Source organism: Lathyrus oleraceus, chromosome 6 (genome assembly GCF_024323335.1).
Source record: "Lathyrus oleraceus cultivar Zhongwan6 chromosome 6, CAAS_Psat_ZW6_1.0, whole genome shotgun sequence".
In the NCBI taxonomy this organism is placed as follows: domain Eukaryota; kingdom Viridiplantae; phylum Streptophyta; class Magnoliopsida; order Fabales; family Fabaceae; genus Lathyrus; species Lathyrus oleraceus.
The window spans coordinates 36,139,834-36,156,248 of record NC_066584.1 but is presented as its reverse complement, the minus strand read 5'-3'; the positions used below and the strand labels follow the sequence as shown (position 1 = coordinate 36,156,248).

The 16,415-nt window shown below is 34.3% G+C and overlaps 1 protein-coding gene across 1 annotated transcript; it reads right to left on the bottom strand.

Annotated features, from left to right (window-relative positions):
* Positions 1-12,260: 12,260 nt before the first annotated feature.
* LOC127093307 (protein IQ-DOMAIN 21) lies at positions 12,261-15,998 on the bottom strand. Its single transcript, XM_051032216.1, has 5 exons — positions 15,778-15,998; positions 15,546-15,674; positions 14,602-14,895; positions 13,580-13,975; positions 12,261-13,146 (listed from the first exon to the last, which is right to left on the bottom strand). Exons 2-5 carry the CDS (start codon positions 15,657-15,659, stop codon positions 12,499-12,501), a joined length of 1,452 nt encoding a protein of 483 aa, XP_050888173.1. The 5' UTR covers positions 15,660-15,674; positions 15,778-15,998; the 3' UTR covers positions 12,261-12,498.
* Positions 15,999-16,415: the final 417 nt, after the last annotated feature.

Genomic DNA, 16,415 nt, shown 5'->3' with positions numbered 1-16,415 from the left:
GATTCAAGATGAATCTCCATATTAAACTTAGGTCATCCAAAAGCCATCTCCTCAAGAATGTCCACACCTAAAGCGGCATGCCTAGCCGGTTATTTCTTTGGAAGTATGCTAGCCTTTACATCATGCAACACACGGATTAGAGCATTGAGGCAAAATACAATTGGAAATTGCCCCATAAAATAAATATAACAGTCAGAAATTTAAGCCAAATAATGCAGAATCATGATTAGATGAACATAAAATGGACAACAAAGAGACAAAACAGCCACTGTCCCGTTCGCCTCTGCTTCGCCTAGCGAAGGCTCAGCGAAGGCTCGCTGCAGGCTCGCCTAGCGATGAGCTAGCGAGCGACCACGGGTTTGGAATTTGAGAACAGTATGACCTCAACCTGCGGCATGGCTTATGGCATCCAACACATAATTACATGGTTCAGCATTCACAATATTCAGGCACACTTAAATTCACATGCAAAACTTCAAATATGTTTATGAATTCAATTATAATATCATCCACAAGTTAAGAACATGAAGCGGTACCACATGCCAAATGAGAACACAAAGCGATATCACATGCAGATTAAGAACCTAAAGAGGTACCACATGCAAAATAAGAACATAAAGTGATAATCACATGCAGATTAAGAACCTAAAGCGGTACCACATGCAAAATAAGAACATAAAGCGATATCACATGCAAATTAAGAAAATAAAGCGATAATAGTGATGCAAACTTGTTTGCAATCGAATTGCAACCTTGAATTGGCGAGCCGGATTGAGTTGGGCGGCGGTAGCTTCGGAGCGGGTGAGCGGCCTTCAGGGTTTCCGTCTTCCGAATTCTCTGGATCAGCAGGGTTTCAGTGTTTCTCCCTCTGGGTCTGTGTGTGTGTTCGTCCGTCCGTCCTTTTTTCGTGGCAGAGGAGCTGGTATTTATAGTGGTAGTGGTGGTGACCTAATGGGCTTAAAATGAGGTCCAAAACTTCAAATTTTCGCAAGCTTCGCTAGGCGAAGGAATTGCTCGCCTAGCGAGCAAGCTAGGTCTGGGCTTTTTCTGGACCTGGTGCTTCGCTGGGCGAGTGGCATGCTGAGATATTCGCTAGGCGAAGGAATTGCTCGCCTAGCGAGCAAGCTATTTTGGGCCACTTTGGATTAGGCCTGTTGTGAGCTAGGCTTTTGTCCATTTGATATCAGTGCCTTGCAGATCAAGTCAGAGGGTCTTGGAAAATGCTTTGTAATATCAACGGGCAAATTTTGGGGTATGACAGTGTGGAAGGAAATTCGTCACTCATAAAATATAAATGGAAAATATTTTAAAATATTTTATTATTTTTTTAAGTAAAATAAAATCCACGTGGATTTAAAAATAAATTAAATTAAATTAAATGACACATAGACAAGTCACGTTAGCAAATAGTGTATATGGTGGCTATAGATAGAGAATTTTCATATTATAAGGGGGAATAAAAAAAATCTTTTACAGAGGTGTAAATCAAATATCGTTTACATTGCGGGGGCGTCGTATATTTAATCCATAATTATTTTATGACTAAATAAATAAAAATTAATTTTTTTAAACTAAATAATAGAGAGTTTATTTTAACTAAACACTTTGGTGTTTTAATGTAATGGTTACTCTATTTAAACGTATCACGAACTCAAATAGCGTACCAACTATGTATACCCCTCACGTACTTAATTCTTTGAGACTTATAAATCGTGTATCTGAATTCGTACCATGTACAAGAGCGAATTGCGAATTATGTGACTATGGGAAGAAAACAACAAAAAATATGGGTCCATATGAGCATTTAACCTCGTTCAACATCACTATGGAACTTCAAAATGCATATGACAACTTGAAAGACATTGTATTTCCCTGTATTTTGAACGTGTCTGATATTTTATGGCTTTCTCACTCTCAAAAAAAGTTTGTCAAATCATGAAAATTTTTAACATAGATGTTCGTCCTAGGTTTACTACAAGTCAAATAACTAAAATGAGCTCAATATGCCTAGTCAATCTTATGAAAATATCATATGAATCTTTCAAATTATATAAGGATCGCTTTAATGGTGATACATTACAAATTAATAACCTAAAACTAGCACTAGTATTGCATTTTATAGTGGCTGGTTTAAAATTGGAAATTTATATGACTCTTTAGCAATAAGACCCTCCAAGACTCGGAACAAACTTTAAATAATGGTGAGAGAGTACATAGAAATAGAGAAGGTATATATGATCTAAATAAGAGACTACATAAACTCAACTTGCAACGATCTAGATCGGTTTAACTCATGACATAAAGGACAAAACAATTGAGGAAAGAATCAGAGGTAGAAGTATTTCGCCTATGTTAACCCCTTAACAAATAGGCCCATATGAAATTTAAGGGATGTATGCAACTCTAGCTTAATAAACCTACCACTTCATAAAAATTCAAGTCCTGATGAAGATATAAGATTATATTATGAGTATCACATGATACATGGTGAGTCTTGTAATGACTGCCAAATACTCATGATCCGAATTAAGAAATTGGTATGATGAAGTCAACTGTAGATGTACATGTAAAATAAAAACAACCTAAATAATTGAACATGTCTCAACCTTATAAAAGAATATCTAGGTCACCAAAACCTTAGAGGAAATCCGGAAGCCTTGAAAAGATGTGTAACAAGGATGAAACAAGAAAGGGGATATCATGACCTCAACTTAGAGACATCTTTGAACTTTAATGTCAAATTATGCTCTAGCACTGATTAGTAATGTCTTACCCATGATTATCTTATTAAAAGGAGTTTCCAATGGAATTGGCAAGAAACAAGTTGATCTGATGGTCATTTAGGCAAGAATGGAAAATTAGAATATAAAAAGCATCTTGATTAACTACTCAACCAACATTATATTTAGGGAGGCCTACTAGCATTTGGGTTTACCTAAATCTATCCCCAAGCCTTATAAAAAAACTCTAGTAGGACTTTTAATTTATAACATTGAGTTCATGTAATTCTTATAAGTCCTCGTGACTTTCTTAGAAGACGTTGTATCAAAGTCAGCTCAAATGAGGTTCCTGGTAGTCGAATGGACATCATTATACAATCTCATAAATGAAATACAAATACCTAACGTTCTTGGATCCATTGCATAAAAACAACATATAAAAATGACATTCTCCTTGGAAAATAGAAAGAAAACTATAATACACGCATATCAAATATTGTCTAGACAATGTTACGTCAACAACTTTAAGAAAAAATAAAGAGACTTGCATCCAAACAAAAAACGATGCAACCGAATAGTATAAATATGATAAAGTATTATAGAGTTGAGTTCGAGGGAAGATAATGAAAATGTGTCATAACCCCTAGAGAAATTGAAGGAAATGAAGATCGTGGATTTGTAAAAAGTGTAAATGTGGGTACTTAGTTAACAAATGCGGAAAAGTCTACATTAGTCTCAACATTAAGGTACATATAAGAACTACATGTATAGATCCCACTCGACATGTAAGGTATCAACCCAAAGTTAATGACAGAAGAAACTACCATAAGTGCCCGCATGTACCGCCTAATAAGAATACCAATCACTTAGAAATTTGGGGAGTACTAGTTTCTATTATATGTGGTGACTAGTTAGATTGGTAGAAAGATTTATTTGTTCGGTTCTAATAAAGATAATTATAAAAATCTTGGATCATAAATTTCTCGCAATCATAGAAGTATTACTTTTTGTATTCTCATTATTATGGGTAAACATTTATTAAAGATCGAGACTACATGATGACATATTATAGAGTTGAGTTCAAAGGAAGATAATGAACACCTATCATAACCCTTAAAGAAATTGAAGGAAATGGAGATCGCAAGTTTGGGGAAAATGAAAAAATGGGTACATAGTTAACAAATGAATAAAAGTATACTTTTTTCCAAACATACAAATAAGAATTACATTTATGGAACCCACCTGACATGTAAGGTATCAACCCAAAGTTAGTTATGGAATCAACTACCATAAGTGCATGTTTGTATCGCCTACTAAGAATTTCAATCACATAGAAACTTAGGGAGTATTAATTTCTATCATATTCAGTGACTAGTTGGTTTGGTAGAAAGATTGATTTGTTCGGTTTGTAATAACAGTAATTATAAAAACCTTGGAACGACAATTTCTAGCAATCATAGATTATATATTACTTTTTATATTCTCATTATTATGAGTAAACATTTGTTAAAGATCACGACTACAATTATCGTTTAATGTCCCTCAATTATATATTTTTTGATGTCTAGTACAATCAGAGATCCTTCAAACACAAATATCCTCTTTTGGTTTAAAAAAAAAGAATCGTAGGATCGTCATGTCTAGTCTTACATATCAAATGAACAAACTTTCAATTTCTCTACTTCATCGAACTATTTTGATTCTATGTAACTACATATTTGCAATTGTGAAATTCAATAAGATATATCTGATCTTCCATTTTATATACTTCAACCAATTATATCTTATAGTTTGAATAATGCACATCCCATTTCAGCACTTCACCCAATTATCTAATGTGATGCAAAATACATAATTACAAGAATGAATTACAATAAGGCTAAATTAATCTTGTTTTACTCAATAATAACGATATTTTACAATTTGTTTATACAAGATCCATTATTGGAGTTTTTCTAAGATGGGGACTAATTTGACATGATAACGATTATAACAAGTAATTTAAAAGACATTATTAAAGTAAGTAAGTACTTTGATGAAAATAAAGGCATGCAAATAAATAATTAAATATGACACAAACAAACGCATGCACGGGCACGCACGCATGCACACACACACAGACGCACGCACGCGCGCGCGCACATACACGCACACACACATGCACGCGCACACACACACGCATGCACGCACACAGACACATGCACGCACACGCACATACACACACACACATACACACACACACACACATATGTACGCACGCGCGTACACACACATGCACACACAAACTTTTGCTTGTCCTCAAGAAAATTAAAGTATTTAGACAAGATAGACATCAAGAATAATGGAGTTTCCACAACAAGTTGACTAATCACATTAAATAGAAAAAAACAAAACAAAATTATTAAGTGTTAGAATTTTGGGTCACAAATGTTGAAGGAGAATTGTCATCCAAGGCGCAGCGGAATTTAAAATTTTCTCCATTTAGTGATCCTTACGAATGGGCATGATCAATGATAGAATCGTTACCTCTTGTGGCGATCACGAACGTTGAACGATGACAACGTCTCTACTCAGTCCACACGAACGGTTTCCTTTAATCTCAGTGCTAGCTGGTACGAATGAAGGCTTTGAGTGAGAGAAAGAGAGATACGAAATTCCAACTTTTCAGTTGTGTTGTATTCCCATACAATGCTTCTGCACAAGAGTTCTATTTATAGAACCACTTGTGTGGGCTTCAAGCCAAAAATCCCATTTAAGTGTATTTTGGCCCATATCTCATAATATGCCAAAATCACTTAAGTATTTGGTACCTTACCATATTTCGTATTCTACTTAAGTACACCGTACCTTACGATGTTCCTTAGTTACTCTATCTCTCATCAATCGGTCTTTTGTGTGTGACCCTGTAGGTTTTCGCGACGTTGACAATTATATTAAATCACGCATTTAACATAATAAACAGTGAGCGGTATCTAGCAACACATCACTGCTACCCAAGACACGAAAATGTCATGTGATCTGACAAAACCTCATGTGATAATAATTATGTGTATAATTACCCTTTTGCCCTTATGTCATCCTTGTTCAGTTCAGTTCAATATTGGGCCCATAGACATTTATCCTGTTATGCAGGATGGGCAAATTCCATCTAGATCACTCATGTCCCTCAGCATGCTTCGTGGAGTACTCATCAACTGTCTTTATGGTTATCCAGTTACGGATAACGTTAGATCAGCAACAAAGCACTCGACTCTACATCTAGGGTCCATAGTGGTTTCAGGTCGAAGAGTGGCATACACCATTATCACCATGAGAATAACTTATGACACTTTGCATAACTTTCTATATAGTATTCTCATAGCGGGTCAATCCGGTATAAATATTACTCTTAATATTCATACCTATGTTTAAGACTTTATAACTCTTTATCCATGATCCATGAGATGTGATCATCAGTCTACAAATATAATAGTCTTAATGCTTTAATGTTATCCCACTTCACAATAAAGCTCGACTACGGATACTTTAAGAATAGTGTCCTTATGTTTAATGTGGTCTCATGATCAAGTCACACTTGATGCATTAAACGGACTAGCTATTCTAGGGACTTTATTAAACAACCGTAATAAAGAAAAAGCCTTTTATTATTAATAAATAATTCGATACAAGTACCAAAAGTATTGGCCTCTAGGGCTTACTTAAGATGGGGACTAATCTGACATGATAACGATTATAACAAGTAATTTAAAAGACATTATTAAAGTAAGTAAGTACTTTGATGAAAATAAAGGCATGCAAATAAATAATTAAATATGACACAAACAAACGCATGCACGCGCGCACACACACACACACGCATGCACGCACACAGACACATGCACGCACGCGCGCGCACACACACACACACACACACACATGTACGCACGCACGTACACACACACACATGCACACACAAACTTTTGCTTGTCCTCAAGAAAATTAAAGTATTTAGACAAGATAGACATCAAGAATAATGGAGTTTCCACAACAAGTTGACTAATCACATTAAATAGAAAAAACAAAACAAAATTATTAAGTGTTAGAATTTTGGGTCACAAATGTAACAATTAAGGTGTTAGGGTCATTGTTTAATTAGTCAATATTTAAATGGGTTTAATTAATACTATGTAAGTTTGTGGCTAAAAGCATAAATATCATGAAAGATAAGGTTATTGTGTAGATACTATAAGTCAATATCTAATTTGATGAGGGGCCAAATAAGAATATTGAAAACTAAGAAATAACCTTAGGGTTATTTATGTGGGTTATGGTCCCCGTTTGTAGACATATCGAAACACACGGTTTATCAGGATTCTATATTTATCCCAATCAGAAGAGGTTCAAGAAAATCTAAGGAACTCTACAAATTGGAAGATCGCATACCAAAGACTTGATATTGATGACACTTGGTATCTTGAGATGGATTATGTCATTATTTGAACAAATTGTTGCTTCAGTTTTTCTTTTATATGAGTATATATAAAGTGTTTAATTTTGATCTATTTTCAGCTACAATTGTTTCAATATCTACTAATATCAATTTGGTTTCGGTCCTTAATTGGGAAAATTTCAAGGATTGCAAAGAGATCATGGAAATTGTTATTGGTTGGATGGATCTTGACCCTTCATTAAGAATGGAGGAACCATTTTCTCCTACAAAATCTAGTACATCTTAACATAAGAAAGATTATGAGAAGTGGGATTTCTCCAATTGCATGAGTCATGCTTTGGTTTGTTCTTAGGTCAATTTAGCTTCAATGCCTATAAACACTTGGTGGTTAGACTCTAGTGCAACTACTAACATCATTGTTCCAATGAGGGGTTGCCTGAACTACCGGAAGCCAAATGATGTTGAAAGATACATCTATGTTGGAGATGGCAAGTCGGTGGAGGTGGAAGTATTTAGGGAATTTTAGATTATTATTGTGTATTAGATTTTATTTGAATTTGAAAGACACTTTTGTGGTACCATAATTTAGACATAATTTAATTCTGGTTTCTTATTTGGACAAATTAGGTTATTTATATTCATTTGGAAACAATGAATTTAAATTATCTTTCAATTCAAGTATCATTGGAACTGGTTCACTTATGGGTCATGATAATCTATATTTGATGGGTACAGTAACTACCTATGGGAAATCCTTAAATGTAGAATCACGTGGTACTAAGCGTAAAATTGATAATAACAATTTAGGAGAATTATGGCACAAGCATCTAGGTCACATCTCTAAAAATAGAGTTAAGTGACTAATGTTAGATAGAATTTTGGATTTTGTTAACTTCACAAATATTGATGCTTGTGTTGAATACGTTAAAGGTAAACAGGCCAAAACAAAGAAATTTGGTGCTAGAGCTACATATGTCTTAGAATTGATACATACGAACATTTATAGACCACTTTCTACACCTTCTTGGAATGGTCAACAATATTTTATATCATTCATAGATGATTATTCTAGACATGCATACATATTTCTTATACATGAAAAGTCTAAATCATTGGATGTGTTCAAATCATCTAAGGCTGAAGTTGAGAATCAACTAAACAAAAGAAATAAGAGTGTCAAATATGGTTATGGCATTGAATATTACAGAAGATATGAGGTTCAGGTGAACAACATCCAGGGCCTTTTTCTAAATACCTAGAAGAATTTGGAATCATCCCATAGTACACCATACCAGGGTGACCTAGCATGAATGATGTAGCTAAAAGACGAAACTGGGCTCTTAAGGATATGCTAAAGAGTATGATTTTCCATTCTACCATGCCAGAGTCACACTGTGAGAGACATTAAAGACTTCGGCTTACATTCTAAATAGAGTATCAAGCAACGCAACTGCCAAAACACCTCATGAGATATGAACCTCGACCAAATCCTAGTTTGATCCAGTTTCACGTATGGGATGTCTAGCTGGGGCAAGGCCTTATATGCCAAATGAAAAGAAATTGGAATCCTGAATAGTGAGCAACTACTTTATTGGTTATTGTCAAATATCCAAGAGCTAAAAAATTTATGATCTCAAATTAAACTCAATTTTGTGACAAGAACAACCACATTCTTTGAGGATATTGAGCTTCGGGGAAGAATAAGGTTAGATACTTTGTTTTAAAGGAAGAATCGGTAAAAATTACATAACTGATTCATACAGTTGCTTTTGATCAAGCAAGTATGGAACCTCCACAAGACATTGTTGAATTTCCTTATACTAAAGATGATTTGGTAATTCATGAATAATAAACTCTAGATCCTCAACAACAAGTGTTTCAAGAATCAATACCTTTTAGGAGATCCACTAGAGAAAGGAGAAATGCTATTTTGGATGATTACATAGTCTTTCTCCACGAACATGAGGAAAAAAATGGTATGATGGAAGCTGATCCAATCAACTTCCGTCGAGCCATGTAGGATTCCAATTTTGAAAAATGGATTGAAGCGATGAAAGAGGGGTATAGGTCCATACAATAAAATAAGGTTTTGGAACTTGTCCCATTACCAGAAGGTGTGAAACCCATTGGTTGCAAATGAATTTTTAAGACCAAGCGGGATTCTAACGATATTGTGGAAAGGTATAAGGTTCTTCTTATGGCTAAGAGCTATACTCAAAAGGAAGGGGTTGACTTTAAAGAGAATTTCTCTTTGGCTTCATTGAAAGACTCTTTTAGGACAATCATGAATCTTGTTGCACGTTATGATTTAGAACTCCATCAAATGGATGTAAAATGACTTTTCTCAATGGTAATATTGATGAAACAATCTATATGGTGCAACCAGAAAACTTTGTGTCAAGAGACTCAAATGATATGGCTTGCAATTTGACAAAATCAATTTATGGACTAAAGTAGGCGTCTCATCAGTGGTACCACAAGTTCCATGAAGTAATTATCTCATTTAGTTTTGAGGTGAATGTTGTTGAGGATTGTGTGTATCACAAATTAAGTGGGAGCAAGTACATATTCTTGATCATATATGTTGATGACATACTGCTTGCCACTAATGATATAGATATGATGCAAGAAACCAAGAAATTCTATCAAGGAAATTCAAAATGAAAAATCTTGGCGACACCTCCTTTGTATTAGGAATTCAGATACACCAAGATCAATCTCAAGGTATTCTAGGATTGTCACGAAGGAGCTATATTGGTAAGGTACTTAAAAGGTTTGGCATGTAAGATTGTAAACCATGGGATACTCTAGTTGCTAAGGGAGACAAATTTAGTCCCAGTTAGTGCCTAAAACGAAGTTTAGAGAATTTAAGAAATGAAAAATAATCCTTATGCGTCATCTGTAGGGAGTCTGATGTATGCCTAAGTATGTATGCATTCGGATATTGCGTTCATAGTTTGGAGGTTAAACAGATATTCAAGCAATCCAGGAATGGATCATTGGAAAGCAACCAAAAGCGTCATGAGGTATTTAAAAAGAACAAAAGAATATATGCTCACATATAAAAGGTCAGACCAGTTGTAGATCATTGGATATTGTGACTTTGATTTTGGATGCCAAGATAGAAAAAGATCCACTTTAGGCTATATCTAGATGCTGGCTAGTGGTGCAGTTTCTTGGCGCAGTGCCAAGCAAATTTGCATTGCTTCATCCATCATGGAAGCATAATTTATAGCATTTTTTGTGGCATCCAATCATGGGATTTGGTTGAGGAACTTTGTCATTTGGCTGCAAATTATGGAAGGAATTGAAAGACCACTTAAGTTATAATGTGATAATAAATCAACCATCATATATTCCAACAATAATATTGGCTCGACCAAGTCAAAACATGTTAACATTAAGTTCCTATCTGTTAAGGAAAGGGTACAAAGTGGACAGATTTCCATAGAACATTTAGGGACGAACTCCATGATAGCAGGTCCTCTTACAAAAAGGCCTTTCATGGGCAGAGTTCTCACATGGGTGTTTTATGGTTTGAAGAATCTTTGGTTTAGTGGGAGTTAGTCATTTATGAATTTTGTGTTCTATATTTGATATTATGTATGCATACTCTAGTTTTAGATATGTTTTTTGGTTAATAAAGTTTAATATTCAACTAGTTGCACTTTGTACATGAAAAGACCAAATTCATGTGATTTTCGTGCTACACATTTCATGATGAATCTATGTCATTTAATTATATCAGTATTAGTGATTATTGATGAGTTTAGTTATGACCGATATAACAAAAATCACTATGGTTCTATATACTGTCATGACTAATGGACAAGATTATTTGGGTATGCTTGAAGTATATATAATGACAAATTTTGAGCTCATAAAGTCTAATTGTGTGTAAAGTTACATATGTGAGCAGTTTGAAATTGTTAGTGGGTCACAAATATAACAATTAAGGTGTTAGGATCATTGTTAAATTAGTCAAGCCATAAAAGGGTCTAATTAATATTAAGTAAGTACGTGGCTAAAAGCATAAATATCATGAAAGGTAAGATTATTGTGTAGATATCATAAGTTAATATTTAATTTGATGAGAGTTCAAATTAGAATATTGAAAACTAAGAAATTATCTTAGGGTTATTTATATGGGTTATGGTCCTCATTTATAGACAAATTAAAACACACTATTTATCAAGATTCTCTCTTCATCCCTATTAGAAAAGATTCAAAAAATCCTAAGAAACTCTACACATCGGAAGATCACATACCTGTAACCTTCATTGATTCTATGACTGAATCCTGATATGGGTTTAAGGGATGTGAGTCGATGACATATTTGACTCATAGAAATTAGTCTATAGTCTATTTTTCATTTCTATTTTGATAGAAATCATAAGGTTACGAATAAATCCAACATTAAACAATTAAATTAACAAAAGATAAAATTGATTGAAATTGTTTTTAAAAACTTTTTTGTTTTAAATGGACACTCATCTCACAAATATCTCATAGTTAAAAGTTTCCTAAATTCTCTCGCCAAATAATCATTCTACACTTTATGGGTTGTAAAAGAGTCGCATATTTGAGATAAAATATTAAAAATGGCTTATTATTGGACTCCTTCTTTTTAACTTATATGAAACAATTTGAGCAAATTTTTTTCCACAAGGTCTATGTGTTTTCTTTGTTTTTTTCTTTTCTCTTTTTTGCAAGAGTTTTTTTTATTGGATTCTTTATTTTCTTTTTTCTTTTTCTCATTTATTATGGATTTTGAAAGTTTTTTTTTAATATCTCCTTTGTCTCACCCTCATCCAAAGAAAGTATCCGATACTTTCTATCACTAAAGTATGGGAATTGAGATTTTTTTTACCTCAAGGCTCAACATAGTCAACTATGAAAAAGTAATTTAGAACTAACTCTTGAGCTTGAAGGATATATTCCTAGAATGCATTTCCATTTTTACACATTATCATACAAATAGAAACTAGTCTTGATAGTGGTTAAAGTCAAGTTCTAGAAAATTAGTTTCAAATTCGACGTGTACAATTCATTCATAAATATATCATTTTAGAAAAAGAACTTATTGTAATGTTCATAGTAAAATTTGTCCATCAAATCAAATACAACTTCAATCTTTTCATAGAAAGATATTAAATCAAAAGCAAATATCATCATCTTACAAGCGATATACAATACTCCTATTAAATATCTTTAATAGATATTACAATCCTCGAAAAAAAAATTCATTACATCAACAACATTATTAAACTCTCCATATAAATACCAATCCATACCATACAATTGATCACAAACATATAAACACTTTATTATTATTTTTCAAAAACCAAATTAAGCCCAACCATGGGCTCCAAGTGGAAGGGCCCAATCCTCAACATACTCTTGACTACTACTCACAATCCGATTAGACTGCGAACGAACACCGTTAACTTTTGGGCCTGGGCTTCTCGGAACCTGGTAAGTAGTCGTTCCACCGCCCGAGCTAGACGAGTCACAACCCGATCCAATAACCGATCCTCCCTTCGTAGACGTGTTCCAGTTAGGCCCGGATGAAACCCTTTGCTTAAATGGGCCTTCGACCCTAACCTTAGCCTTAGCAGATTGAGTCGGGGCCATGTAACTAGGTCGGCCCGGGCTTGGCGGTCTCTGATGGACCCTAGTGAAAGTTGGGCTTGCATCACGAAAATCTTGGCCCATTAAGCCCATATTGAAGTTGTTTCTACTTGGTGTTGCAACCATGTCCATTTCAACCGTTTTTTCGGACATGTTATCTGTTGTTGTTGATGTTGTTGAAGGTAGTGTCATGTAAGAGGTTTCACGTTGTCCTAAGTTTCTTGCGTTGTAGGGTTGTGATGACATCCAACGCTCCAACCAATTCCAACCCCATTGGGATTTTTCATTATCATTAGAATCATAGTTTCTCATAACAACATCTTCGCCATTCTTATCTCTATGTAGTAGATGTTGCTTTTGTTGTTGCTACAAATAAAATGTTTCACTATGTCACACTTTCATCATTAGGGTTTTTTATGGTTCAAGTAAAAAAAAAACTAACCGAATTGAACTGAAATATAATAAAATGTCACCCGAACTGAATCAAATTATTTGAATTTATTTAGAACCAAACTAAACTAAAATTGTTAGTTTGGTATATCGGTTTGGAATCAAACAGTTTTTTTCAAACCGAACCATTTGATAAATAATCGAATAGTTATACTTTTTTTCAAATTTCTTTAATAAAAATTTGTAATCTTGTTTTAGCATTTTTTTATTTTCAATTTCGGGCTGGTTTTAGTTTTGGTTCCGTTTATTTATCATTTAGTTCGATTCTATAATTGTCTATGCAATATGATTCAGTTCATTAACCAAATATAACCATTCAATTATATTAACTTAACTTGAGTAACCTTACCTGTTGATAATTGAAAGCATATGCAAGAGCTCTTTCCCTCTTCATTGCAGCTTCATGTTTTTTCAAATCACTTTCTTTAGCTTTTTTGCTACTTTGACGTTTGTTATGATCCAAACCATTATTATTAATATTAATGCCTGATGACCTTCTCATCGGACTCATAGGCTTATTAAAACTCACTTGTTGTCTCACAAATTCTTCTTCTTCATACTCATCCATTTCCTTCTCAAAATTTTCGTGGCTCAATTGAAGTCGTCGCGCTCTCACTCGCGCCTGCACCCGCACCAATGCTTGCATACACCGCATCGTCATTTGAGCTTGCTTCCGCACATTGTGTCCCCTCACTAACGCCTGCAGCCTCACTAACCCCTTCAATGCGCGCAAAGCACGTCGAGCCTATTTAAGCATTGTTATTAATATCATCAGTCCATAGAGGATACCAGAGTGAGATGCATAGAGTTAAGTCAAACAAAAACAACCAATTGACAGGTAAACAGAAATTATAAGAATTCAATGAACAATAATTAGCTTTCATGGAACTTGTACTCAATAGGACCCATTTTCCTTTATTAGCCCATACTCTCCCTATTTAGCCTTAGAATTGAAATAGTACAAAACTTTTCACACAAGTTTATATACATATACATATAACATGTGTATTTTTTGCTTTTTAGTAAAGACATGGTGGAGAATATAGGTTGCTTGGTAGATACTTGACTTCAAATATAATCAACATAAAAAGTCTAGAATATAATTATAATGATATGATTAAGATATAATGCATAGTGTGCTATTATTAAGACATAATGTACAAGTTTGGTGGTAGGTGATAAATTAATGAGCCATAATAAACTAGTAACTTCAGATATTAACTTGTGATCTTAAGTTTTAAACGATATTTCAACCACCTCAAACGCAAAAACAAAGATGAATAAGTGTTTATTGCATAAAAGTACTTATGTACATGATTTGAAATAAGCCAAACAGGTCCTTGATATAAGATAGATAGGATGAGGACTTACTAGGTATCCTCTGTAGTGTGATTGAATGAATGTGGCTGCTCTTTCTTCCTTGTTGTGGCGTCCGTAACCGGCCAATCGTACAACTCTAGCAGCTGCTTGAGCAGCTGCAACAGCAGCTGCTGAAGCGGCTGCGGTGGCTTCTGCAACAGCGATGGCGTGAGTTCTATCGTCTCTTGCAGGAGTTGATGTTGTACTCTCCTCATTGGTTACATCGTCGGGTGAACTCTCTGCAGGAAAATGCTCGAATGAAACCTCCTCCGCCACTTCATTCTCCAATTTCTCTCGGTTTTCCTTCTAAAAGAATAATCACAAACGTTAACAATTTGGACCGCGCGAATCTACGATTGAGACTATATCAAACATTAACAATTATTCTTTGAAAATGCGACTCTGACTTAAGACATTGATTACGACGATCTAACACAGTGAACTTAAGTTCATTGAACGATGTGACGAGTTAGGTGGTTGTATGAAAACTATGTGACACAAACATGAACAAGAAACTTTGTTTGAAATGTGTTGAAATTTGGGGACCATGTACAATACAACATAATTACATGCTGAATTTTGATTTAATGGTCCTAAGATGAACAGGGAAAGAGCCTAAAAGACAAAGATTACAGCAAGCAACAAATTACATGCTGTTCACTTACTTTAAGGATATTGTTTTAGCCTCTAATATGAACATGTTTGTCTAATAAATGAAAGAAAACATTTGACATAAAAAATTCATGTTTGATAATCCGAATAGCACTGCACGAAAAATCTACAATGAACTAAAAGTCGGAGTATCAAAAGATCAGGACTCCACCTAAACACATGGAGTTCTGATCTCGTGATAGTCCTTGTCATTAGTCCGTTGTTGTCTCTCGTGCTCAACGGATTCCTCGACAACTTATCATCTTAGATCATACTATAATACAATGAAAATGAGAATATATGACCTTTTTGTCTGGCTGCACTGGCGCGGAGACGGGCACTGTGGTGTCTTTAGAAGATGAAGAAGACTTGAAAACTTTCTTGACAGAGGAAAACCAGCCTCCTCCTTTTCTTCCCATCAGCAATTGAAGGATCTGTTTCTCATTACCATCATCATCATCAAAATCATGTATTACAATAATACCAATTCAGCCATAACAAAAAAAAACCTTATGATAACAATGACAGTGCACAAACCTGATGAGAGAAATGTTGGTGGTGAATTTGGATATAAAGTTCACAGCATATTGTGAATTTGTGTGATGAAGAATTGAGAGAGAAAAGAGAAAAGAGAAGAGAGTGTGAGAAGAATAAGTGCAAAGTATGCCGCGGAAGTGTGTTGGTATTATTTATCTAAGTCACGGATTTTGGACCTCATAGAGTAGAGTTGTAGAACATATTATTATCATACGGTTGGACCCTCGTGGCTACTCTTATTATTTGGGTTCAATAAATACATAACTAATTTTCTTTATAACCAATTAATCCATTACTTTTTTTAAATAATAAAATATTAGTTTGAATTTTACTCAACTTTATAAAATCAAATCTTAAGATGTAGATGGCTCTATTTTATAACCATAATTTTAGACATATGTTTAAGTCATCTCTTATTCAATGAGATCGTGTTAGTTGAAATTGTTAGAGTTAATAGAATGTTTCTTAGTTGATAGTAAGTAAAGCGAGTATAAATATAGTTGGACATGAGTCAAGTGAGATTTTCTTTGGTCTATAAAACACAATAGAATTGGATAATTGAACTTTATGATCATATCTTGTATTGATACTGTCACTAATTAGAAAGGATAAAGATTACGCAACTACGATGTATGTAT